Raw genomic sequence first — 25947 nt, forward strand, 5'->3', positions numbered from 1 at the left:
CTTCGCTCCTCTCACCAGTTCTCAGTCAAGTCACTCAGTGCGTCAGTCGGGCAGTCTGCAAACGCGCACCACCGCATGGCTTGTGTTTGCGCTGAGTTTCCTCACTAACAAGTGGAATCTTGTCTCTCCCGACGAGGACGGACGAAACACGGGACACTGCGAGGGAAGAGGATCCAGTGCTCGGCTTGAATCGTGACGTCTTTACTGGCGTGTCGTGCATGTTTAAATCGGAGTGCCGTGGTGCCGAGTGTCGGCCAGACGAGTAGTTCGAGCAGCGGCCACCTCAGTCCGCAGGCATGACTTGGAAACGGGTCGCCGTCTTTGCTGCCTTCTTACTCCCTTTTATCCTAAAGGTACGTAACGGTGGTTTGTGGCTCTTTCTTTTTTTTTTAGGGGGGCGCTCTTTGCACGGGAAAGGTCACGCGGTTCAACCTCGGTTCATATACTTCGATTGTCGCTTTAATGTGGCCATGCTAAAATGACATAAAGCGTGCAACACAAGAAAGTTTGCAAACAGCATGGTACCTTTCGATTGTTTAAGCACTTCTCTAATATGGCGCTGCTCTGTCGTCAACAGGTGTCAGATGGATCGGGACAGTTCGAGTTGCAAATCTTGTCCACGCACAACCTAAACGGAGAGTTACTAAGCGGAGCGTGTTGCCACGGCACACGGAACACGGCGGACACCAAATGCACACGGGGAGAGTGCAGTACCTTTTTTAAAGTTTGCCTCAAGGAATACCAGTCAAGGGTTTCAGCGGCGGGGCCGTGCAGTTTCGGAATGGGATCTACGCCTGTCCTCGGAGGGAATACCTTTTCTTTTAGAAGCTCGGTCAGGAATGACAAGGCCAGGATAGTTTTGCCCTTCAGCTTCGCCTGGCCGGTGAGTTGAGGCTAAACAAACAAACAAAAATAAAGCAGTATGACCGATTTGGGGGGGGGGGGGGGGGGGTGCATTGTTTACAAGGCAATTGTGTGCAATTACTGTCTGTCAATCGCTCAGTTTTCAAGAAAGCACAACAATGTGAATGCGGCAAGGAAGGACGGACCCCCTGTTCCCATTATCTGCACCAATTAACCAGGTGCAGCAGTATTTTTCACAAGGCGGCCTAAGGCTGACAGTCTGTTACTTCAAGGTTCTCTTTCGATCATAAATCAGTCTGACAAACCCTAACCCTAAAAAAATATTGGCCAAAAAATATTGGTCCTTTCAGTGTTGTTTCGCTTAATTTAGGAATGAGTAACGATGGTGCAGTTTGGTTCTGAATTTACTTTTTCCTGCAAAAAAATGTCTCCCAGTTTTTACTGCATAAAGGCATTAGAAAATAGAAAAGTGTCCCAAGGCACACCTAACAAAAAAATGCAGGTTATGTATTCTGCCATCTAGTGGAATATACTCTCCGCCATAGATAATAATTTTCAGCCCAGTTAAGTGAAGTTAGGCAATTTCCACAGCACACGTCAATAGGGACTCACTGTGCTGTGATGCATTCCATCCCGGCATTCACATAACGCAAGAATTGACGATGCAAAAAAAAACAAAAAACGACTACCGGTTGCTCTAAAATACTGTGATGTGTAACCAGCACTTGTCTGGCATTTTGGTCACGGGATAGCATTTCTCAGCAATCACATGCAATTTGTAGTTAAAAGAACAACATTGGTTTTCCAGTGCCGTGTCGATCCTCTGCTGCCCTGGAAGCTGGTCATGTTCAAAACAGTAAAACCTCAATTCTTGGTTTCCTCAAGTGTCAGCTCTTTCTCACAGCTTGGCCTGTGGGAATGTTGTAGCTTTGTGCAAGATGATTTGCCATGCTGGAGTGCATTTGAATGTTGACTGCACAGACTGACTGGCCCCACAGCTTGGGCCGCAAACAACTCGACACGCAGACACACACACAAACACACACGCAAACACACAGCGGCCTGACGGGTGAAAGGACCAGCAGATCTGTGTATGTGTCCAATTACATCAAAACTATTTTTGTCTCAATCGAGATGGAACTGACGATTTTTTTTTGTGTGCACTCGCATCATTGGCACACAAAGGGCCGCATTTTGAGTGAAGTTCCTTCTCATGTCTTTTTTTTATGTGTTCTCAACAGCCAGTTCCAACTTAAAGGCAGAAAGGGAGACATTTTCTATGATCTAATAGTCAGTTAAACAATGTTCTCAGCGGGGTTGCATGCAATTTGATATCTTCTGGCGCCTCACACTTTTTTTTTCTCCCCATCCTTTCACCCTAGTTTTAGTCTAGGACCCTTTGACTGAATTTGTCAGAGTGATGACAGAAGCTACCACTAAGTACTAAAACCATTAAGTCACTTATCTTCAAAATGAATCGAGTTGTTTCGATTGAGAAGGCTGTCCTGCTTTTTTAACAGATGTGCCCATTCCTATAAATTTCTATTTTTTTGTTAATGGGGATAGGTAATCACCTAAAGACAAAATATACATTGTTTACAGTAGAGTTCCCTTTCTTTATTTCAAACTGGGAAATCTTAAAGGTAAAAAGACAAATGTCTGTCTCCGTTTAGGCTCCCTTTATGGGAATGCTGAGGTAATGGGCATTTCAGTGCCAGATGAGAATTGTGTTAGAAGTTGGAATTCAATTGAAGGGGCATTAAAATGCATCGAGACAAAGGCAACATTTTAAGCCATCGCTTTGGTTCCGTATTCAAATCGAGTCCATAAATGGTTTGGATTCCAGTGCATTTCCTGTTCGAATGAAGCGCTTTTGGGAATAGCTGCGTTTGCGTTCAAGAGATAAAACGAGTCTCTTGATAGCTTCGCTCATCAATCACTGGAAGAAATGTGCTTTACTTCAGTGCACATCACCAATTGTCAGCCTAGATATATCACATCACACTTTTTCATCAGTTGATTGGCTGCTGTGAACGGATACTAGCAGTGTGGTGCAATCGGGTTGTTGGGAACCTCGGGTTCCTGAAGTCTCCCCCTCCACCCCTTCATTTTCTTTCAGAGCCGCATGAAGCTGGCCTCTTGTCCGAGCAGGGTCTTTGTTTAAGTCACGCTCGGTTGGACCCCAGGCATTTCATCACTTTAACCTTGCCACCCACAGCAACTGCTGCACTTAATGAGACTGCACACATGTGCTTAGATCAGGTAGGGTGAGAGCCAAGCATCCAGCTGCATGCCATGGGCCGGACGTCTTTCAACAAGAGTTGCCATGCTGCCCCCGTGTTGATTCGACCGTTTTACGCCGCGCTTTCATTCAGTGTGCGAGCCCAGCCAGGCGGACCCTCGCTGTGTGTATGGCTGTGAGACAATGGTGTGCCCTCGGTGACTACAGTGAGGATTACTTAGCACAATGGCGGCGGTGCAGGACAAGCAACAGGAAGCAGTTGTAGTGGACTCAGCAGTGGATGACGTTACCTCGCAGGCAAACTGGAACCTTGTCTCTGAAATATCTTTAGCATGTGCATCCATAAAGAAGACTTTTTAAATTGGATTCACCGAGTGCAAGTCTTCAAATGGTTGGCTTTAAAGGCTTTTCCGATGTTTAGGGATTTTCTGCTCGGATCAAACTGGAGTGGACAGAAAATGGATACGAATGTTTGATGTATATGCACGTCTTTAGTTTCCATGTTACTAAAATAGTCCAGTTGGTTGCCGCAAATTTTGAGGAATAACCATTACAGCTTAGTGCAACTAAAGGATATTTTTCAACAAGAAAGCTTGGTATGCAAGGCAATATTCTAAAGATGTTAAGCTTTTTTTTGGTTTTGTTTTGTCCCCAACCCCCATAGTGTCATTTTCTGCTGTCTTTCAGTCTTGTTTTGGCATTTCAGTGATTGATGAAGTGGGACTAGTCAGTCAATAGTGAGATCAACCTCAAGAGGTGACCACCTCAACTAAGTGTGTTTGGGGGGTGGGGGGGTAATGATATGTTTGTTTTCTATAGGCCGCTCTGATGTGGCGCTCAAGTGCAAATGACTCAAGTGTAAGAGTAAAATCTTTCTTTTAGCTGGGCCATTTTTTAAAGTGTTTGTGTGATGTTTGTGACAGTTACGTAATAGCCGCTTTACTGGGTGGCTTCAAACTGCATGGAAACATGCATAGAAAACAACACGTTTAATTGGATTCAGATGTTTTTGTTTCCCTATAAGCCCAATGACCCTCACTGAGGACCAAGGTCCACGCTGCTTGTTTTGCTTCAATCGTTCGTTTATATGGCTTTCATTCGTGCTCCTGGGTTCAGGGCTAGATGGCCTTTGGAGTCCCTTGCATAGTATTTTTGTTTTTGTTGGCACAAAGAGAGATTCTTTTTCCCCCATGTCAGTTGACATACCTTTGCAGGATGTTTAGTAAGCTGTTGATCGTACAATGCTGTTTTTCTCCCAAGTTCTTGTGATGAAAATCTCTGTGCAAACAAAACATTCCTTCCTGCCAGGCCATCAGTGCCATCGTCGGCTTAGTGGATGATTCTCAGAGTTGCCTTTATTGTGACTGAGCCTGAATATGACGACAAACGTGCGTTACTCAGTGAGCTCTATCATTGGTTTGATCTCAGGTTGATGCTCCTGATGTGATTGACTCAGGAAAACTGATAGAGAAGGTCAACATTTCGTTGTCACAACTGTTTACATTTCCTCTGATCTTGTCTTATCTCTCCTGGTTTGCCTTTTTTGGGGTCATTGAGCTGTAAGACTTATCTTGCTTTTTTATTTAAATACACTACCTTGGGAGCGTACATCAGTTATCTCCAAGAGAAGGGTCAGCATTTGGAAAAATCCCCTTTGTGGTGAGGCTCGTGTTATTTTTGTGAGTTGAACTGGAGTGATCTTGGCTGCTTACTCTATGTAACTTGTCTTGTTGGATAGTGGCTGTTTGGCCAGAAAAGATAAGATTGCCACACTCACTCACTTTGCTCGGGAGCATGCACACTGCAGTTCAAAGACAAGCTTGAAGTCAGCTGGGAGTCTGGGAAAAGTGAACCTGGCAATGGCAGACGAGCTGATAACGGGCTCGGAGTTATGGTGTGATGGAGTGAGGGCCTGGTCCCTATCTTGGTTTCAGCAAGCAGTTATTTGGTCTGGAACCACATTAATGGCAAAGCTACTTAAGATTAAGTTACTGCTGACGTTGTTCTCACTGAACTTTGCACATGTTTGTGTCCACATTATCGTTGCTGTCCAATAGAAAGTGTCCGGGGGAAAAAAAATCAACCACAAATTCTGGATTTGCCTCAACACTTTTGAAAAAACAACACATTGGGAGACATGCTTCAGCTTTAAATCGGAATGCACTGGTGCTAGTGGGTAATGCATTGTTTGCCACAACTGCAGTTAATTTTACAAACAAGAATTCAGAAAAAAAATCAGATCACTCACCTGTTGCTTTGGTAAAAACATCCATGTCATTTTTGTAGAGTCAAACTGTATTATAATAACAAAGAAACACTGGGAACGGGGGAAAATGATACATGTCAAGTAGTTTTTCAAAAACGACACCTCACAACATTTGGAGACGTGCGTTTTTTTTTCCTCCCTGCCTTAAAGGGTGATTCTTGTTGCTACAACAAGTGTTGGATCGTCCTGGTGGGTCTTTGGCAAAGGGCCGATTTGTATATAAAGGCGTCTGTTTTTAATTACTTAATGTTACCTGGCACCAGCATATTTCAACCCTCACTTTGGCAAGCTTTGGCTCAGTTTTGACAATATTTGGGGTAGGTGTTAACAAATCTTACAGCAATCAGGTAAATATAGAGCCTCATTTTGCATGTTTCTTGTGAGCTCAAGGGCCCCTGAGTACTCGCATGTAAAAGTCCTGTTAAGCTCTCTTGCCTCCATGTTGAGGCAAGTCCTCAGTCGTGAAAGAGAAGGGTGTGTTGGAGATCGACCTTAAAAGGGAATTTGATCACAAAACATTAAAGACTGTGCATCATATTAATCGCCCTCAGTTTTTTTTTTTTTTGGCGGGGGGAGTGGGGAAGGGGACTGGGAAGTTTCATGGCGCCTCAGGGAAGTTTCTGGTTTTCCAACCATTGTTGTGCTTTTGTAAGACGATAGTTCTGCAAAACTAGATCGAAAGATTTGTTTCAGAGCAGCTTTAAAATCAACTATACAAAAACCAGAAGTTAGTCCTGGTTTCTCCCATCAACCCGGTACGTCACTGATGTTGTCGCAACCATGACTAATGTGATATTTTTGGAAGGTGGGTAATCTTTGTGGCTTCTGTGTTGATTTGAGTTTCCTGTTTTTGAAAGGAATGGTCACATTAACAAAGCTGTCAAATTGCACAAGCGCCTTTGATTTAAAAAAAATAAATAAAAAATCCAAGTCCCTGGTAATGTTTGACATAATCTATTAGCTGATCTTTTAAGGGAAACTAAGTAATCTCATGAAATTTCTTTGCAATAATATGTTCCATGCACCCACACTTGTGTAAATTCTGATTAATATTATACTTGTCAAATATCAATTAAGCAGCAAAAAAATATGTCTAACGAGAAAATTGATGTCAGAGTTTCTCAAGGCTCAGGTAACAACCAATCACTGCTTACCTGTTTTCCTAATTTGGTCACGTGACACAAGCCGAGCCGTTCGTTATTGGTCTTTACCATAAACCTGAGCAACTGTGATGTCATTTTTAGTTGACAGCAAGTGGGGACCATAGATCGGGGGAATCCCCCTTCCAGAATGACCAGCCTGCAATGGATGCCAAGTGGGCACCATTTAACACATAATGTGGTGCTACACACTATTAGCTTGAACAGCGATGTTGAGTTGAATTGATGCAGAATGTCTCCCGTGATGAAAAAAGGAGTTGTGGTCCAAGAGGCTAAGTGAGAACACATGAGGGGAACACCAAAGTAACAACGCTGTTAAATGTTAAAGTGGGGAGGGGAAGGCGTCTAGTAGACCCTTGTTTCTAATAATGTAGTTGCATGCTGGGCGGCAATACTTGTTGATGAGGTCTTGGATTTCCATTGTTACTTGGTCTGCGTGTGTTGTGCTTGCAGCCAAGTTGTGAGTCAGAGTCTGCCATGCATGATGATGATGAGTGCTGTGTTTCAAATAATAGCCACTCTGATTGCAGGAGACGCTGGCACATGATGAGACAAATGTCTCCCGGAGAGATGGAAAGTTTAATGGCTGACAAAATAGGGCAAAGCCGTGAAGAGAAAAAAAAAAAAAAGGGGTGGGTGGTTGACTCATTGCCACTCTACCCTTGCTCAGGGGTTTTCCTCGGAGCAGGTGTGTACTCCATGAGGTCATCACGACGACGGCGTGTGCCTCCAAGAAGAGTGTGTGGGTGAAAATGTGACGATTAAACATACCTTGTGGATGTGAGAGCACGCTTGTTGTGTGCACTTTCAGAGGTGCCGTGCGCTCCCTCGTGAATGTGGTGACCCGTGAGAAAGTGTAAGCTGATATCAGTGAGTGCTACCGACACTGATCAGTCCTCGTGTTTCGGGAGTGCAGAGAAGCCCGCCAGAATACAGCATTCTTGCTGTTTGGCCATATGCCTCCTTTAGTTATCATCTTCATTGTTATTATTTTGTCTGCCTGTCTTTTTGTGACGCTCATTTAAAAAAAAAAAAAAAAAGTCAAGTGCGGGTGGTTCCCAGCCTTCGTAGCGCCACGTTTTAAATTGGCATGAAATTGCAAATCTCATATAGACTGCAAAACAGACCTGCTTTCTCAGAACTTTGGAAATCATCCGCTGACGTATCTGGCCACATTTTGTAAACATGTGGAAAACTTTATTTGGGGGGGGAAATCGGTTTTCAAAAGCAAGCAAGCTTTCTGTGGCTGAGATGAAGACATATTTTTGGCATGGCTATCTGTATTATCCTTCTTTGTGTACTTTTTTATTTTATTATGACTTGTTGGAGTCATTACTGTAGAGTCTGTGTCGTGTCATCCGGCTGGGTCATTGGGGTGAGGGAGGACGCTTTAGTTGCGGTGCATCAGGCTCCCTCCTACGGGGTTTGTCTGCTCATCTTTCCTGACATTTGTCTGCGTTTGCGCCCCCCCCAAAAAAAACCAAAAAAAAAACCAAGCTTAGCCTCCCTTAATTAGATCCAAAAACTGTTTTGTGATACACCAATAGTTGCTTTAGTAGCTCTCAATGTAAGGGGATGCTTAGTTTTAAAAACGTTTTGTGACATCCTTATTTGAATCATCACCACTGAACCATTCTGACAAAATGTGTATATCCAGATGTTCTTTAAAATGTCATCCAATAATAATAATTTTCTCTTTTTCCTACAGAGATCCTACACTTTGATAGTAGACGCTTTGGACTTCAACAATGAAACCAATGGTAAGATATATTGTCCTTAATGGTGTCTGGAAGGCTCGGAAAGGAAGCAATTTGTTTCCGTGCCCCCTACCCACCCGCTTTCCACACAATATCCTGGCCAAGCATGTGTCTGAAAGAAGAAAGTGTGTTGACAGGTGGATGCAAGGGGCGAAAGGAGAGAAACTAAGTGAAAATGTTTGCATTCTGCCTCGATGAGTGATGGCAGGTGCCGCCCGCCAGGGTCTAGGTCACGCAGTCTCACTCTCACCCGGGCGTGAAACGCCGGGTCCATCCGGCCACCCCCTGGTCCACCACCCCTGCTGCCAGCATGCTCACACAGAAAAGAAGGGACAGGTGGTTGTCTTGATCTATAGGAGCAGCTTGTTAGTCAAGCTAGGCTCGAGAAGCTGGGCATGTAGTGAAGCGTCACTTCTGATGTGATTTACTGCGCTAACTGTTCGCTGCTCATTGGCAATGCCGTGCGCGCTGACTGCAGTTTTGAGCGCATGCTTATTTGTGCAATTCGCTCCGTATGAGGTCAACAAGATTTCGGTCTTTTCTGCCGTATTTGACGCTTCCCAGAGAACCATTAGGGCACTGGTGTGAAGAGCCCCTTTGAACGTACACTCAGTGCCGCTAAAGCCCCTCTGCAAGCAGGTTATTTCATATCGAGTCAGAAGTGCTTGCTTATTTCATTGCCAATCCTCAGATAGATTTCCATGAAGTATGTGAGGGGAAAAAAGGCCCCGTTTGCTTTCAAAAGTTAATATCTTCTGAGTGCCGTGATGTCTCGGGTTGGAGTGAGGCCTCTGCAAATTTGTCTTGCCTCTTTTACGCTCTGGCTCGAGCGGGGCAACACTTGACGGGGATGTGCTAGCCCCAACACTGCGGGCTGCTTCTCAGTAGAGAAGTGCCACATAGCTGAAGCAGTAGATTTCAGGCCCCTGTGAAATGTTGCCGCTCACTGTGATTGCACTATTCAAACACCGCCCCGCTGCCATCCCGTACGCGCCGCTCACATGGTAAATAAATGACAGCAAGCCACCCTTTCCACTCAGGTTCAGCTCCATTGCATCATACTACACAGGGGAGCGACTCACCCCCCCTGGTTGACCCACCCCCCAGCATCCCAACCCCCCCCCCCCTCTCTCCGCAGTAAATAACATCTCTGACACATTTTTCATTCTCTCTCAGGTGAAAGATTCACAAGAATTGTTGTGTGTGCATGTCCTGTACGTGCTGTACAGCAGAGTCTCTGTGCTGAGCTCCAATGGCACATTTTGGATTGTGTGGATTCCAGTGGTCTACCTTAGTCCTTGTCCTCTTGACAGAGCTGTGACTCTCTCATGTTTAAACTGCGTGTGGTATCAGTTAAATATTGTCAACAACATGGTCAGACACTCGTTAGCGAATATCGCAAGGGGAAAAGGGGTTGACTATAGACACTTTGAAATTTGTATGTGAGCTCGGGAAAAAAGTGCTGATGGGCACGCTGGCTTTCACTCCAGCTCTGAATGTGGCGTTGGTGTCTTCACACTATAATTTCTGGTGACTGCGGTTCTGTCCTGGCCCGAGCAGACGCGATGGGTAGCATGAAGCTGTAAACCTGAGTTGGAAACCGACTTGGGACACTTGGTAAGCGAGTGTGAGCGAGGGCAAAAAAAGCAGTTTTAAGTGCTCATTAAAAGCCGCCTTCTCGTTTTTGCATTTCCTGTAACTACTTTCGCTCACCAGTACACATAGTTGCTTTGATTACATATAATCAGCTATCTTCTGCGATTTGTGCTCAAGCATTTTCGGTAAGCCACTGCAAGGTCTCTGTTGTGCGCTTTGAAATGGGTGGTACATTCCAGAACACTTGCAGCAAAACACGCTGGATTCCTTGGAGCACGAACCTTGCAGCTGGTATTGACGCTCTCACTTGTTGTCGTGTTCAAGGTGCAGATGGGAAGGCGATAGCGAAATCTTCGCACTCGGGCATGATCAACCCCAGCCCGCACTGGCAGAAGCTGACTCACAACGGCCCCGTTGCTCAGTTTGAGTACCAGATCCGGGTCAGCTGCGATGAGCACTACTATGGCTTCGGCTGCAACAAGTTCTGTCGACCCAGGGATGAGTTCTTTGGGCATTACACGTGCGACTACAACGGGAACAAGACTTGTCTGGAAGGCTGGTCGGGACCAGAGTGCAACACGGGTAAGACGTTATGAGTTGTACATGTGGATTAATGAGTGACATCATTAACTAACGTCTTAAGAAAAGGTTGAGAAAGTCTGAATTATGTATGTTATGAAAAAAGCAGCCAGACTGCAGTGTGACTCATGCTGATATGTGGTTGCTGGGTCAATGCTACTGAATGGATGACTTTGTTTGTATAAATACTCCACCCCCCTTTCTATTTCCATTCAAATGTTGTCATCAACATGACTGAATGATCTTGTCCTCATTTTCTGCTTACTAGTTTCCTGAGTCCTAAATGTTGACGGGACTAATCTCATGGGAAATACATGTATATTCAGACTAAAGTGGTAAACATACAACGTGTACTTCTCTTTTTTAGCAATATGCCGACAAGGCTGCAGCACCGAACACGGATCGTGTCAGGAACCAGGCGGATGCACGTAAGTGGTCCAAACTGTCCTGTGCACTGTGTAAAATAAAACTGTGAGTACAAACAATATGACAGAGCACTAAAGTACTGTTAAAGTACAAATATCTCCGAAAACACTTATCTTTTCTAAAGCTCTTGATCGTGCAGGTGTTGTCTTCTTAAGTGCCAACCAGTTCTAACAAACACAGGTTGGGCTACTTCCTCCTCTATAAGGGCAGCCTGCTTGAGGAAAAACAGGGTTAACTGCTAAGAATCCAAGTTGGAAATGTTGTTTTCCCTCCCGCTCATTAGGCTAGGGTTATCGGTGAAATCATGTGTAACATTTGGGGAGGGCGTTTTTAAAAGCGTATTGTTTGTACAGCTAATGGCTTCCTAATGCTGTTTATGCACACAGCCAGAGGAAGAGCCAGGCGCAGATGGGTATCGGCGCACGGGCATTGTGTGCATCATCCTGTACGAAGACCCCTGCTCTGTGCTGCTCTCCTCACAGTCAGACATTAGTTGCCTTCTCGGCTGTCTGCTTTGGCTCCATATCAAGTACAGAGAATGTAGGGTTGGTTTGATTTGCATAAGCCTTGTTGTTGTTCCACAAGCTTTTGAACTCAATCGGGTTTCTTGTAAGCGCTTGTGTGGCCACTGGCTGAAAAAGAGCTTGAAATGTTTTCACACAGGTGTGGCTGTGTTTGGATCTGACTTGCTTGTGTTTCTCATCATAGCTTGTATCCAACCTGCCTGTAGGCAGGGGTAGCTGCAACTGCTGCTGATACTGTGGGAATACTTTGGAGTCACGAAATGGATGTTGTGCAAAGTGCACACACTCAAGTGACCCGTGTTGCCATGTTGATGTCGAGTAGTGTGCGTCAGAGCTGTTGCCCAAAGTACGGCTGCATCCCCAAGTAATTTAGCTGCGTATTAACAAAATCATTTGACAGCTTGCAGGGGAATCCTGCACCACTACTCATTGAGAGAAGATTAGCACGCTTTTAAGAATAGACTCCTTAATCACACAGTGAGGTTTACTTAACCACAGCTTTATTTTTACAATCCGTTTCTGAGGGCTAATCACCATGCGGCTGTCCCAGAGAGAACACTCGATTTGCAGCCCTGTCACCACTCAGCCACCTCTTTCGGGAGCGCACCTCTCAGCCAGGTTTTATTATGAAACCCGGGACGAGAGTGCAACATTATCTGTGTAATTATGGACCTGGACATGTCGGCGGACCGCAAGAAAGAGAGCTTTCCGCCTCCTCCCCTGGCCTGAGGCAAAAACGTAACTCCTGACTCATGGGAACCGGGACTAGGAAGAGTCCGGTGGGATCCACGCTGTTCTCTGGTTTGCCTGCCAAGCCGCAAACACACTGTCGGTCAGGGAGTGTTCTGATGCTAATGTTAGCCGTGGCAAAGGTCGTTGGAAGTGGAATTTAGTGTTTGGACCTAAAGCGTTGTTGCATAAGCAGTGTTTCGTTTAAGTTGTATGTGTGGCCTTAAGATGCAGCAGTCAAGACAGAAATAATGCCTCTTTGTTTGCTGTGCAGCACGAGTTAAATCCAGATTATTGGTACTTATTTAGCAGTGTGGACTAAACAAATGAAAAGACTTTTAGACTCTGTGTGTGTGTGTGTGTGTGTGTGTGCGCATAGGAGTCTGTCTGATAGCATGTTCTTTGTTTCCTGCAGGTGCTTGTATGGTTGGCAAGGCCAATACTGCGACAAGTGTATCCCCCACCCCGGCTGTGTGCATGGCACCTGTGTGGAGCCCTGGCAGTGCCTCTGTGACACCAACTGGGGCGGACATCTTTGCGACAAAGGTTCCCATTTTGCATTGCAGCGCCTTGAATTCGAAGCTTTTGACTTTGCGCCACAGCAAACTAAATCCCTGTGAACCCCTTCATATCCCAGATCTGAATTACTGTGGCACTCACCAGCCGTGCATGAACGGAGGGACTTGCATCAACACGGGACCGGACAAATACCAGTGTTCGTGTGTTGAGGGCTACTCTGGAGCCAACTGTGAGAGAGGTGAGTGCCGAAAGATTATCGTTGACTGGAGCCATCATGAAAAATGCCGCTCAGATGGTGTTAAAGTGTTGTGTAACCACTAAAGATCTTTTAGTAGAGTCATTAAACTTGAAACATTCACTTAGCTCCACCTTGTACACTTTCATTAATTATAGCCAGTGAAAAAATTACTGTTGCAAAGATGATAGTGCTCAATTAAAGTTCAGAAAGTAGCAGCACTCAAATGTTCATGTGCTCCAATTCTGGGTTACAATCCAGCAAGGAGTTTTTTAATGAATTACTATTTTTGTGCGTGTGTGTTGCAAGCCAAAATTTGAGTTACAAGCTACAAGTCGAGTGAAGTTATATAGATGTGTTTTTGTTTTTTAATTAAAAGTCTTGCAAAAACAATGTTTTATGTGTGTTGGTGAGGGGCTGCACAAGTTTAATGATATTTTGATAGGAAAATTATTTGGTACTGGGACAGAACCATTTAAACAAATGAGCCAAACTTTTACTCTATTTTTGTTTCTTAAATTTTACATACAAGGAAGTTGGATCAGAAAGCTCTCAGTGTTCTCTCCATATAATGATAATAATCTGATGGCTTGAAAAGAAAGCAAGGGTGAGGTTGTGGTGTTTGACCATGATCTTTGAAAGTCGGAAAGTTTGATAATTGTTTTAATCTCTTGTAAATTGTTTTAATTTGTTGTAATAATGGTGCCCTCTGTCTGATCCGGTTTGACATTTGAAGCCCAATCTTAAAATCCTTCTTCTTGCGATAACATTCCTGCTCATGCTGTGGTTGACTCTTGGGGTGACGCTCCTTAAAATGTTAGTAAACTGTTTGTTGGCAAGCTCCAGAAAACCAAATAGTAACATTTAAACTAGTTTTAACATGTTCGTTGCTCTGTTTATATTGGCGGAAGAATAAAATGGTGTCGATGTTGTTAAAGCTGGGTTTATAGAAGTGATTGTTTTACGATGAGAAACCAGACACAACCAAGTCATGGCACATTTGGAACCGAAGAATGAAAGCATGACCTTTACCAGGGCCAAACTATCGTATTTTGTTCTCAGGATTTGTCTATTATTCACTGTCTATGTGAGAAGATAGTGTTTTATTTTTTTGTAATAATAACTTCAATAGTCAGCCACCACTCGTTTCATCAGGTTTATTGTTTTTATGCAAATCTGCTAGCAAACAAGCAATGGCAAAGTGTTTGCTCTCTGACGAGGTTGACGGGTGAGTTGATCTCATTTAAATGTGAGAAAGTTGTGTTGACGTCAGAACTCCGGTTCTTAGAATTTGCCATCAGGTGACTCTGAGACTGCCGTAATCCGTCTCCACTCAAGCACAAGTGCCCCCAAAAAAAACAAAAAAAACGAGTGTGGTCCTCTGGGGCCAATTGTCACGTTCCCCCCTTCCCTCTTTAGAAGCAGACAGTAATGCTAATGTTCAGCTGCTGCAAACACTTACCATGGAGATGATGGTTCTTTGCTCATTAAACGTGAGCCTCGCTGGGTGCTGACAGCTTAACTGCAGACATGTCAGGAAACCGTGCCCTCCGTGATGGGAGGTGCGCCACGGGGAAGGAGGGGGGCGACGTCGACATGTCAGAGCAGAGAGGATGTCCTCTTACCTCCTCATTCAATGATCAGCTTGATTGCCCAGTCACCCCATGAGTAAATCATTCATTTAAGATTCATTTCGTGACTCGCTCATCCCAAAACTTGCTCAAAATAAAATTACATGGGCAGATGCCCCCCCCCCCCCTTCCCCTCCACTCTTTAATAGCTCCCCACCCTCCGCTTTGCTCTCCCTCCACTCTCATCTGGTGCCCCCACTCAGGAAGAGCTCATCAGGCAGTCATTGCAAAGTCACAGTGCGTTGGGCAGGTCAACTTAGCATGAAAGATGATTTCCTGGCCACTCTGCTTGTCGGGCGGGTAATGAATGTGAGATCTGCGGTGCTGTTTGACATTCAATTCACTGGCATGATGTATATTTTTGTTTTGACTTGAGCGGTCCCTTCAAAGAGACGTAATTACAGAAAAAGAAAAGCTTAATTGGAGGTGGGGCGGAATGAGTCAGATGGGTGTGTTTTGCTGGGGCGTGATTGTGTAACCTGTCCTTTTGCTTTCTAGCGGAACATGCCTGTTTGTCCAACCCCTGCTCAAATGGCGGGAGCTGCTCAGAAACCAGTCATGGTTATGAATGTCATTGTGTGCCAGGATGGAGCGGCCCTTCCTGCACTCTCAGTGAGTAAGACTCATATGGAGATACATTTCTGAAATGTATTTGTAAAATGAATAAAACATTTTTTTTTTACTTGGTTTGTACTCTGACTTTTATTCAAATGGTATATCTTGCTATATATTCTGTCTGGTCTCCTCCCATGCAGACATTGACGACTGCTCTCCAAACCCTTGTAATCACGGAGGGACCTGCCAAGATCTAGTCAACAGCTACAAGTGTGTTTGCCCGTCGCAGTGGACTGGGAAGACATGTTTGATAGGTGAGCCTCAACTTTTTTACTTCACTCTGCCACCACTGCACATAGCTGTCAACAACACATGTAAATGCCAACCCGATGCCCCCCCCCGCTAGATGCCAACGAATGTGACGCCAAGCCCTGCTTGAATGCCAACTCATGCCGCAACCTGATTGGTGGATACTTCTGCGAATGCATCCCTGGTTGGACGGGGCAGAACTGCGACTTCAGTAAGTTGACAGCTGTCAGCTGCAGCTGCGCACCCCGCCAACAGCCCTGCCTTTTTTTTTTGTAATCTCGTTCCGGTCCCGACGCAGTGGCTGTATAAAATTCCTGCCTTGTTCTAATATGAAAGCAAAACAGCTACACAAATGCGTCTGTCCCTGCAGCCCAAACGAAGCTGTTGTATTGCTCTCAGGCCCTTGTGTGGCCCAGATCTGTGGTTTTCAAACAATCCCCAGGACTAGTTTCGCTTGGCTACAGAACCGGGTTGCTCAACACTCTGTGCTCTTTGCACTGGTTCTGCTGCTGCCACGTTGCGCTTCCCCACCCAAGCGATTCTACAGTGTCATGAACTCCTTTTCGCTTCATCCAATGATTGCAGATTTAACTCTCCAAATGTTTTTTTTTTTTATTTTCCTTCATAGATATAAACGACTGCAAGGACCAGTGCCAAAACGGGGGAATCTGCAAGGTTCGTTTCAAACAGAATATATAGATATATTATTTTCATGCATAACCCACCTGTGGGAAACCATCTTAAACTTTCTACCTGCTCAATTCAACCTCATGAATTCAACCTGATAAAGCACTAAAAGACATTTTTGGTGTATTGATGATTCAAACAGGACTTGGTGAATGGCTATCGCTGTGTGTGTCCCCCTGGCTTCGCCGGCGATCACTGCGAGAGGGACATCGACGAGTGCTCGAGTTCGCCGTGTCTGAATGGCGGGCGCTGTCAGGATGAAGTTAATGGCTTCCAGTGTCTTTGTCTGGCCAGATTTTCAGGGAATCTATGCCAGGTAAGCCATCATTTCTGTCCAGCCGTTGTCTGCCAGCATCCTGGTGTCTTCCCACCCTCCGACATGGCTGCCCTGCTGTATTTTTTTCTTTTTTAAGTGAATGCTTTGTTGAAGCTTCCCTTGGATTAAGTGGAATGCATTCCTCAGTGCTGAAGCCCAGACTCAGAGGACGGCTCCTATGTCTCTGGCTTGTTTTTCCCCTCTTCCTTCATGTATTTTCTGTGTGTGTCTTTTCCTGGCACGGCTTGTGGGGAGGATGCTGCGGCTTTTTGCTCTGTTTAGTGTAAGAGAACTATATCAGCTATCAGGTTAACCTCTCTATATTCTATACTTTGTCTACCCTAGCTGGACATCGATTATTGCTCGCCCAACCCGTGTCAGAACGGAGCACCCTGCTTCAACCTGGCCACAGACTACTACTGCGCCTGCCCTGAAGACTATGAGGGCAAGAACTGCTCTCACCTCAAAGACCACTGTCGCACCACCACGTGCAAAGGTACGTCTACGAAGCAGCAAGTCTTTCTTTTTTTTTTTTTCAGGAATTTCCTGTAAAATGATACATATTTTTATATTCACTGGATAAAGGAAGATTGGAGCACTTGAGCTATATTCTTCCCATGAGTGCGATACCTGCTTTTCGTTGTTGTTCTTTCTTGGCCAAGGTGAACACACCCCACCTCCATCTCCTTTGCAAATCTTTTCCCTTGATTCCCCTCGGAGTCCCTGAAAATCTGGCAAAAGGCACACCGTCTGTGTGTTCCTGGGAATGACTTGGTGGGCGACCACTTCTTTTTCTTCCTCAATGAATCTGCACATTGTGTGTGCGTGTGTGTGTCTAATTGAGTGAGGGGACCAACCACGGAGTCAGATACCAGACGGTGAGATTCTTTCTGCTCTTGGCAAGAATTAAGTGATTACAGCAGAGCACATCCAGCCCACTCGCTTAACCCGATCAGACAAGGGAAAAGGAAAGGATTTCAGTGCAAAGTAGCCTGGATCACTGGGAAATTGGTTATGATAGCTTAACAATGTTTCTTTTCTTACAATTTTCACTTTTTATTCTCATGTCTTTTTTATATTATGTGCAAAAAATAATTGGATCGTAAAGAGACTTGTTAATTAACACGATTGTTCACACAAGAGTCCCGTAGACCTCAACCCATTCGTGGAATTGCTTTCCAATCAGTTCCACATAACTTACTTGCACTTGACCCCAAATGTCTTCCTTACAATTCCTAATATATGACTAAAATGCCCATGTAAACATCAACAAATGACATACAAATATCTGTTTTTTTTATTGAACCTATTTACATCACTGTAGCTTAATATCTTATCTGCTCAATACACTTTGAATGTGATTCTTCAATTTCTATATCTGTGTGGAGCTGTAAGCCATATTTTGATGGTGGTCTCAGTTGTTTGAGTATTGACAGCAGGCATTTCTCCCTCACTTTGTGTGCAGTGATAGATAGTTGCACCGTGGCGGTGGCATCCAACAGTACACCGGGAGGAGAGCGCTACATTTCATCCAATGTGTGTGGACCTCATGGCCAGTGCCGGAGCCAAGCTGGTGGTCAGTTCAGCTGTGAATGTCAAGAAGGCTTCAGAGGAACCTACTGCCACGAGAGTAAGACCTCCTAATGCAAATGAAATTAATATACAGTCGGTCTGTCAGCTAATTGCTTTATTTTTATTTAAGATATTAATGACTGCGAGAGCAGTCCATGCCGCAATGGTGGCACCTGCATTGACAAAGTCAGCGTGTACCAGTGTATCTGCGCTGATGGCTGGGAGGGCGACCACTGTGAGATCAGTGAGTACATAACGGCAACATCAAAGACTGTTTAATGATGCTTTTGAGGTGCGCCACATTAATTCCACCCGTCTCCCATGCGGCACCAGACATTGACGACTGCAGCACCAACCCTTGTCATAATGGCGGGACGTGTCGGGACCTGGTGACTGATTTCTTTTGCGAGTGCAAGAATGGCTGGAAGGGGAAAACGTGCCACTCCCGTAAGCTCCCACCTACTATTTTTTTTGGGGGGGGGGTTCCCTTTACATGCTTTTAGTCTGCCTGTGCAAGCTTGTGGTATGTAAGTGCTGATGGCTGTATGAGTTTTTAGTCGACAACGTATATTTGGTATTATGTATCTGCATAGACATTATTTTTAAATGCTCCCTCCAGGCGAAAGCCAGTGCGATGAAGCCACTTGCAACAACGGAGGCACCTGCCACGATGAAGGCGACACGTTCCAGTGCAAGTGCTTACCAGGGTGGGAGGGAACAACATGCAACATAGGTGAGTCCCACGTTCACAGCGGACCAGGTGAAGATGCTTGTGTGGTACAAGTTTGTCTTGTCTCTGGTAGATCCATAAGCAGATTTTAGCCCTTCATTCTTTCAACGCTCTCTCTGTCTCTGCCCATTTTTCCCTCCCACGAGTGCAGACAGACGGATGCTTAAAAACCCCCATTGCGCCACTAACAATACCCTTCAATGTTTTGGAATGCAGACTTCCCCCAGGAAAGGGATCCCTAGTCAAAATAGCCCAAACAAATTGCAATGCGCTGTGATGTTGAAGTTAGAATGGAGCAACCTGTGTAGATTGCTCTTCTTGATAAGCGTCTTAGTATTCCCAGACATAACTATATGCTTAATTTTTTGTTTTCCCTCAGCTAAGAACTCAAGTTGTCTTCCAAACCCTTGTGAGAATGGTGGCACCTGTGTAGTGACTGGGGAGTCTTTCTCCTGTGTCTGCAAAGAGGGCTGGGAGGGTCCCACGTGCACCCAAAGTAAGTGCTACATGTTTTTGCTTTTTACACCAGTGAAAATGTCTTATAGCTGACTCGCGTTAATAATGTCAATAATCATTAATAATAGTAATAATAATAATACAACTCCGAGTGTGCCCCTTATCATGCAGCCTGAACAATGCTGACTTGCTGAATGTAAACTAGAACACCCCGGAATGGTTGGTTGTTTGGCGTGACAAGCTATGATGATGAACGTCAAGGTTTTCCAGGATCACAAGCAGTTGGTCTGGGGGGTTTTCCCCCTGACTCATACAAATTGGGGATTGCTTTACGTTGCAAAAAAAAAAAAAAAAAAGAAAAAAAATCAAATTGTATGATGCTCAAGTGTGAAGTATCAATGAAATTCAATGGAGGATCATGTCAATCATATACATAAAGCCTAGTAGATGTATTAAAAGAGTAATGATGTAGAATTGGCACGCAAAACACCCGTATGGACAAAACCTGAGGGATGTAGTAAGTCCTTCATGATGTTTATGTAAATAAAATAAAAACATGTCTGCAGCGCTCCATAAGACTAAAAAGAGAGAAAGGAGCTCAACCTTAGGAAAGTGGAGACAGATGTTTCTCCCCCTTGTCCAAATCACACCCCTCTCTCCCCCCTCTCCTTGTTGCATTCTTGTCCAAACAGTGACATGTCTGCTTGTTCTGCAGCCCCGCTCTTTCACCGGCCGCCCTGCCCCTCCGCTCATGCAAAACAGAAATTCCCCGACATTTAAGGGAAAAAAAAAACAAAAGGAGGCGGTGGAGATTGTGGTTTTGAATCTGGGTGTGTGGAGTTGTTGTGGTGATGGTGGTGGAAGGGAGGAGTGAGCTCTCACTGTGTGGTTAATAAGACAAAACCATTGGAGCGGCGTGTGAGGGACCCGGTGCACACGCAAGCCCGGACGTGCTCTTTGGCATTATGTGTACCAAACACTGACGATGGAAAATGAAAAAAAAAAAAAAACCTAAACAAAAAACCCACGCACTCATTACTTACTACTCTCTTTTTCAGACACCAACGACTGCAGTCCCCACCCATGGTAAGTTGAAGCTGAAGGCAGAATTAAATGTACAACATACTCAAAATTGCTCACAGGTGTGAAGAGTGTGTGTACGTTTGTGTGTGTGTTTGTGTGTGTGTGTACACACAGTCAATTTTATATGCTTACATTAAGGTAATACACAGCGTCATGTTGACATTGGGTGTCCCGGTCGGAAACACAATTAGGATCTTGAACTGTAATAGAAACTATTGTAGTAATGTGTTTAATAATGAGAACATGAAAACTAAAAAACTATAAAAATAACCTTCCTCCTCTTTTACAGCTACAACAGTGGAACCTGCGTTGACGGAGACAACTGGTACCGCTGCGAGTGCGCCCCAGGCTTTGCCGGTCCAGACTGTCGAATCAGTGAGTAATCTTTAGGCCCACGTGCACCCATTTCACCGGTATCCCTCGTCCCTGATCCGCATTTGAGCCATCACATACAGTGCAGGCGGGCGACGGGCCTGCTACAAACGGCAGGTCTCGCCGGCCAATTATCTGGGCGTTGGGCTACGGGCCAGCCCGAGCCATTTTGGTGTCACTCCACCAGGCTCCACCGCTGTCCCCGGGGGAAAGCGGCTTAGTGTGCCAACAGCTAATCAGCCATGCTCTCTGACACTGATTACACAGATTGTTTTCCCTCTTAAAGGCTTTCAGATGGCCACATTCTTTCCCATTGCGAGCCCTTTGTTCCGTTAAGTCCAGCCTGTAGCTCCTGCATTCTTGTGAGTGATGCCGCTTTTAAAGTTGAATAATGTCGGGGTGGGGGGGGACAGAGCCCATTTAATGTAAGGTTGTTTTTTTTAATTAACTATTGTGTTGTTGTCTGTGCTGTTCAAATGACACATGACCTCGGTGAACTTAGCCAGAGAATTAGACTTGTTTGCTGACCGATTATCCCCAATGTTTGCATTCTGTCTGGGTGTCTTTATTCCACTAAGGAGCCTTTTCTTTTCTCGCTGCAGATATCAATGAGTGCCAGACCTCTCCATGCTCCTTCGGTTCAACCTGTATTGATGAAATTAATGGCTACCGATGTGTGTGCCCGCCAGACAGGAGTGGGACGCACTGTCAAGAAGGTACTTTGTTCCTTCAAGCTCACAGACCCATTATCAAAACCATTGCTGCTCTATTTATGCTACATTTTTATTGTGTTTTTTATTTCCTCTCAGTGACAAGAAAAGCCTGCTCAGTTAACGGACACGTGATCTCAGATGGGCTGAAATGGGATGAAGACTGCAACACTTGCCACTGTTCCAATGGGAAAGTCGTATGCACAAAGGTATGTGAAGCATGGACCACGCGCGTGTCACCGAGTGTTAATGTTGTCTATTGGGAGAACGTGTGCGTGAACAATGACAGGATTAGAAGCAGTGGGTGTGAGGCAGCAGAAAAAAGATCTTAGGTCGAGCCACTAATATTCAGTCATGCGGAGCAGCTTTTGCTCCACGGTGTCACATTCTCGACACGGTGATGTCATTTGTTTTGAAAGGAAACACAATGGCACTGGTCTTATGCCAGTTTCACATCTCCCACACTCGCACTGGGGCGGATGAGTCATTTGATAACAGACGAGGCCGGAAGTTCTCGTTCCCATCTAAGCATTAAATGAAACTTGTGCCATTTAACCTCCGGAGGAAATGCATCATGGGGTGAAAGTCAGCAAGTCCTGAACCATCGGGTCTTTAGGGATCTAAAGACTTGCATGTCAGCTCATGATTAAAAAAAAAAAAAATCCTGTTTGAATTTAAATCAAAATGCAAAGGCACACTGGCCTTAATAAACTAATAAACCATATGAGGTAATATAAATAGATTTTAGCTGCCATAAAAATGTAAAAGTTAATCACGCTTCTCAAATGATTTTAATGACGCCTGTATCAAGAAGCGGAATAAAAAGCTAAAGGCCCCCCCCTTCTGTTTTTTTTTTTTCTGACATTATATTACATTTTGGTGTGTATGTAATGTTGTGGCTGGATTTGCTTCATTGGGTGTCTGTCTTTCTGTTCATTCCAGATGTGGTGCGGTCCAATGACTTGTCATCTTGGCGCCTCAGTTCAAGGCGGGTGTCCTTCAGGCCAGAGCTGCCTCCCCATCAGGGAGGGCCACTGTTTCGTCAAGCCCTGCCTCGGATTCGGGGAGTGCTGGCGTTCCAGCCCTGTCCCGCCAACGCCCAAATGTCACCCCAATTCCGGTTACCAGGACAATAGCTGCGCCAACATCACCTTCACCTTTAACAAGGACATCTTGACAAGGGTGAGCTTTTGTATTTAGCTAGAATCTTTTTCTGTTATCTCTAAATTGGATTTTGGGTCTCATGCCACTCCAGACAACTCAACCCACTCACTGAGATTAGTTTCAAGATCACATTAAAAGAGCAGGGACGTCAACCTCATTTTTTTTTCCGTGGGCCGCATTGTAGTCATAGCTTCTTTCGGAGGGCCATTATGACTGTCAACACAAATAAATGTATGAGCACCTCATATTATATACAGTAAAAGCTACAAAACAAATCGACAAATAACTCGTTTCCAAATCAGACGAGTAAAAACTGGTCAAATATTTAAAAAAAAAGAAGACATTATTCAAAGTGAAGGCAATTTGCAATTTGAGTAATGACACACGAATTTGATGCACAATTTGTCTTTGCGGGCCACATAAAATGATGTGGCGGGCCATATCTGGGCCCCCAGGCCTTGAGTTTGACACCTGTGAGTTCCAGGAACATTGGTGACGATGGCCACATGTGCTCATCACTCACAAGCATGACAGAAGATTACATAAATTTGTGGTCTTTAATCTCAACCAGCAAGCTTGTAGAACATACTGCCAAAACACTTACCAAGCTTTTCCCTTTTTCCCCTCCCACTTCCTGTTTGGCCCTCTGCTTTCTATTTCCACTAACATTTGCCTCATTTCTTTCCCCCAGGGGGGGCAGAGCTTGACGGTGGAGAATGTGTGTAACCAGCTGAGGCGCTTGTACGTGGTCAAGAATTTCTCCTTGGAGCATTCCGTGTCCATAACCTGTGACCCGTCATTCTCGGCCAGCAACGAGATCCACGTTTGCATCGTGAGTAGCTCCTCGCGTTAAAGCTGTTAGTCGTATTTGATTGACAGCACCCGGCGTCAGTCTTCAGGTTGAAACGTGTTATGTCATCACTTTGATAATAATGATGCAGTCAGATGCCACAGAAGTGAAACCTAATTCTTTTTTTCCCCCTTGCACATGTAGTCAACAGAGGACCAGCGTTTGGACGGGAGCCCCATAAAAGAGATTACCGAGCGAATAATCGACCTGGTTAGCAAACGCAACGGGAACAACACTATCATCGCTTCCATCGTGGAAGTGCGCGTGCCAAGCCCCAGCAAAACTGGTACGAACCGTCAGCAAAGACACACGCATCCCCCTAAGAGTTTTGTCAGGCGTGCACACACTTGTTTTTAAAAGAAAATGAATCAACACCGGCAGCAACACATTCCTGCCGCCGAGTGCTATGTCATGTCGAGCGTAATTGAGTTTGAAAAGAATGCCGTCTAAAACTCTGTGTGGAAAGAGCAGAGCTGCTCGGCTTTGCGGCGTTGCGTTGGCCGGCTCGTAAGACTCCCACATGTCCGCCATTCATCACCGGGCTGACAACTAAAAGAATCCCCTCCCCCGCTCACAGCTCCGAGGTCAGGTTGCGCTGGCAGGAGCAGTAATACGTTAAAAGCCCCGTTATCCTTCTTCAATTTTTGGATCTCTGGCTGACCGTTAAATTTCTCATGTCTCCAGACTACTTGGTGCCCCTCCTCAGCTCCGTCTTCATCGTCCTCTGGGTCCTTGTGCTCATCTCCCTCTTACTGTGGTGCATGCGTCGACGGCGGAAACAGAGCAACCCCGGCGGCGGCGGAGGCGGCGCAGCGGCCTCCAGCTCAGAGGACAACCCCACCAACAATGTGCGCGAGCAGCTGAACCAGATCAAGAACCCCATCGAGAAACACGTGGGCCTCTCGGTGGCCATCAAAGACTACGAAAACAAGAACTCCATCATTGCCAATATTAGGACAAATCACCCCGAGGGGGACGAGGACGACAAGGAGAGGCACCTCCAGAAAAGCCGCTTTGCCAAACAGCCAGCGTACACGCTAGTGGAGCGGGATGAGAAGATCTCCAGCCCTAACGCCACATCCAAACACCCAAATTGGACTAATAAACAGGACAACAGAGACTTGGAGACGGCAAACAGCATAAACAGAATGGACTACATAGTATAGCGGACAGCTGTGTTGCTGTGCAACCGAGCCTTAAACGTCTTCGCACCCCGGTGGTGGGTGAACGAGGGGAGCTTTGGCATGCCTGGTTGGTAAACTATCATGTCAGTGGTGACCCCGCAGTATTTTCCCATTTTGCCCGTGTTAATTTAAGTTTTGACAAGCTGGCTTACACTGGCAGTGACGGTTGCTTTGGTTGGCTGGAAACACAAAGCACTGGTATACATTTCACTGTAGAATGTTAAGTTTACTCCACTACATTTAAGTCCCACCCCCAGCCTGCCCCTCCTCCATTTTTTTTTTTTTTTTTTTTTATTTAGTGGACACATGGAATGGGCTCCTGTTGTAATAGTTGTACAATGACTAAAACAACCCTGTTGTGTTCAGCACTAGAGCTAATCATTTTAGTGTGTGTTCTTTGAATTATTTTTTTTTTAGTACCGTTTTGGAGAAAGTGCCTTTTTCAGCTTTAGATTTCACCACTGTCAAATGAGAAAAGAAAGAAAAGAAAAAAAGATCAACTTTATTATTTATTTTTATTTGGGGGGAGGGCGAGAGGGAGAGCGGAGGATGGGGTGGGTTTAATGTCAGCAATTGCTGCCAATATGAAGAATTTATGTTGATTTAGAACATGTAGATATGTACATTTTTTTTATTAATCATTGTGTATATGTGATTTATTAATTTAATAATCAAGAGCCTTAAGATATCATTCCTTTTTATTTATATGTTCTGTCTAGTTTGAAGGTTTTGATAGCTGTGGAAGCTTACCATTTCTTTCAATGACCGTTTTCTTCCAATGCGTTCTGTAAAGCCAAATGTCAGAATTTCAGAGACAAACTACAGGCACTTTTGGCCTAAGACTTATTTTTTACACATTTGACATTTTGTTCATTTGTTGCCAGGACATTGACTGAAGGCAAGGGCAGATAAATAAAGGCTGCTTGCAGTGAGGGATGGACATGGTGGCAGACATATTGCTTGCCATCAGACAGTAAGGGAACAAAAATGTCCGAACGCAGCCTCAAAAGTTTCACGCTCACATTTCAAAGGCTGTCGAGATCCGGCAACATGACAAGGCAGGTCACATGACTAGGTCAAGCAAGGATTCCCATCCGCATTAAGTCAGCATGATATCATAAGCTAGACTGTGAGTACTTGAAGAGTAGATTGGCGATGGGAACACTGTAGAACCATATAAAAGACACTGCCTCCCTTGACAAAGTTTTTGATTTGATTTGTTTCTGAGCACACTTCTTTTTAATGAGGCTCCTAAGACAAACATGTTAATCTCATTTGTTCACCCTTTTGAGATCATGGCAACATTTTTGTCCATTTTTGACTTGTTTGAACTTGAGAACAATGTGTTGATCTGGCAATATATTTTTGAAAGTTGTATTTATTAAATATTTTGTATGAAAAGAGAATTAAAGATGTCTTTGTTCTAGATAG

The 25947-nt window shown here is 44.8% G+C and overlaps 1 protein-coding gene across 1 annotated transcript; it reads left to right on the plus strand.

The window, feature by feature from the left end:
• jag1b (jagged canonical Notch ligand 1b) lies at positions 1-25947 on the plus strand. The gene is made up of 26 exons (XM_049735663.2): positions 1-353; positions 578-883; positions 8241-8292; positions 10210-10467; positions 10832-10892; positions 12559-12689; positions 12781-12900; positions 15027-15140; positions 15284-15397; positions 15490-15603; positions 16021-16067; positions 16222-16395; positions 16741-16891; positions 17861-18025; positions 18098-18211; positions 18301-18414; positions 18587-18700; positions 19077-19193; positions 20212-20239; positions 20526-20611; positions 21211-21324; positions 21418-21527; positions 22261-22500; positions 23174-23314; positions 23477-23618; positions 24017-25947. Exons 1-26 carry the CDS (start codon positions 297-299, stop codon positions 24496-24498), a joined length of 3666 nt encoding a protein of 1221 aa, XP_049591620.1. The 5' UTR covers positions 1-296; the 3' UTR covers positions 24499-25947.

The sequence above is a fragment of the Syngnathus scovelli genome, chromosome 12 (assembly GCF_024217435.2).
Source record: "Syngnathus scovelli strain Florida chromosome 12, RoL_Ssco_1.2, whole genome shotgun sequence".
NCBI classification, from domain to species: domain Eukaryota; kingdom Metazoa; phylum Chordata; class Actinopteri; order Syngnathiformes; family Syngnathidae; genus Syngnathus; species Syngnathus scovelli.

Coding starts and splice junctions, on each gene's coding strand:
- jag1b (XM_049735663.2), top strand. CDS start 297: ATGACTTGGAAACGGGTCGCCGTCTTTGCTGCCTTCTTACTCCCTTTT. Junction 19,194..20,211: donor GGGTCCCACGTGCACCCAAA/GTAAGTGCTACA, acceptor TCTCTTTTTCAG/ACACCAACGACTGCAGTCCC. Junction 21,325..21,417: donor TGGGACGCACTGTCAAGAAG/GTACTTTGTTCC, acceptor ATTTCCTCTCAG/TGACAAGAAAAGCCTGCTCA.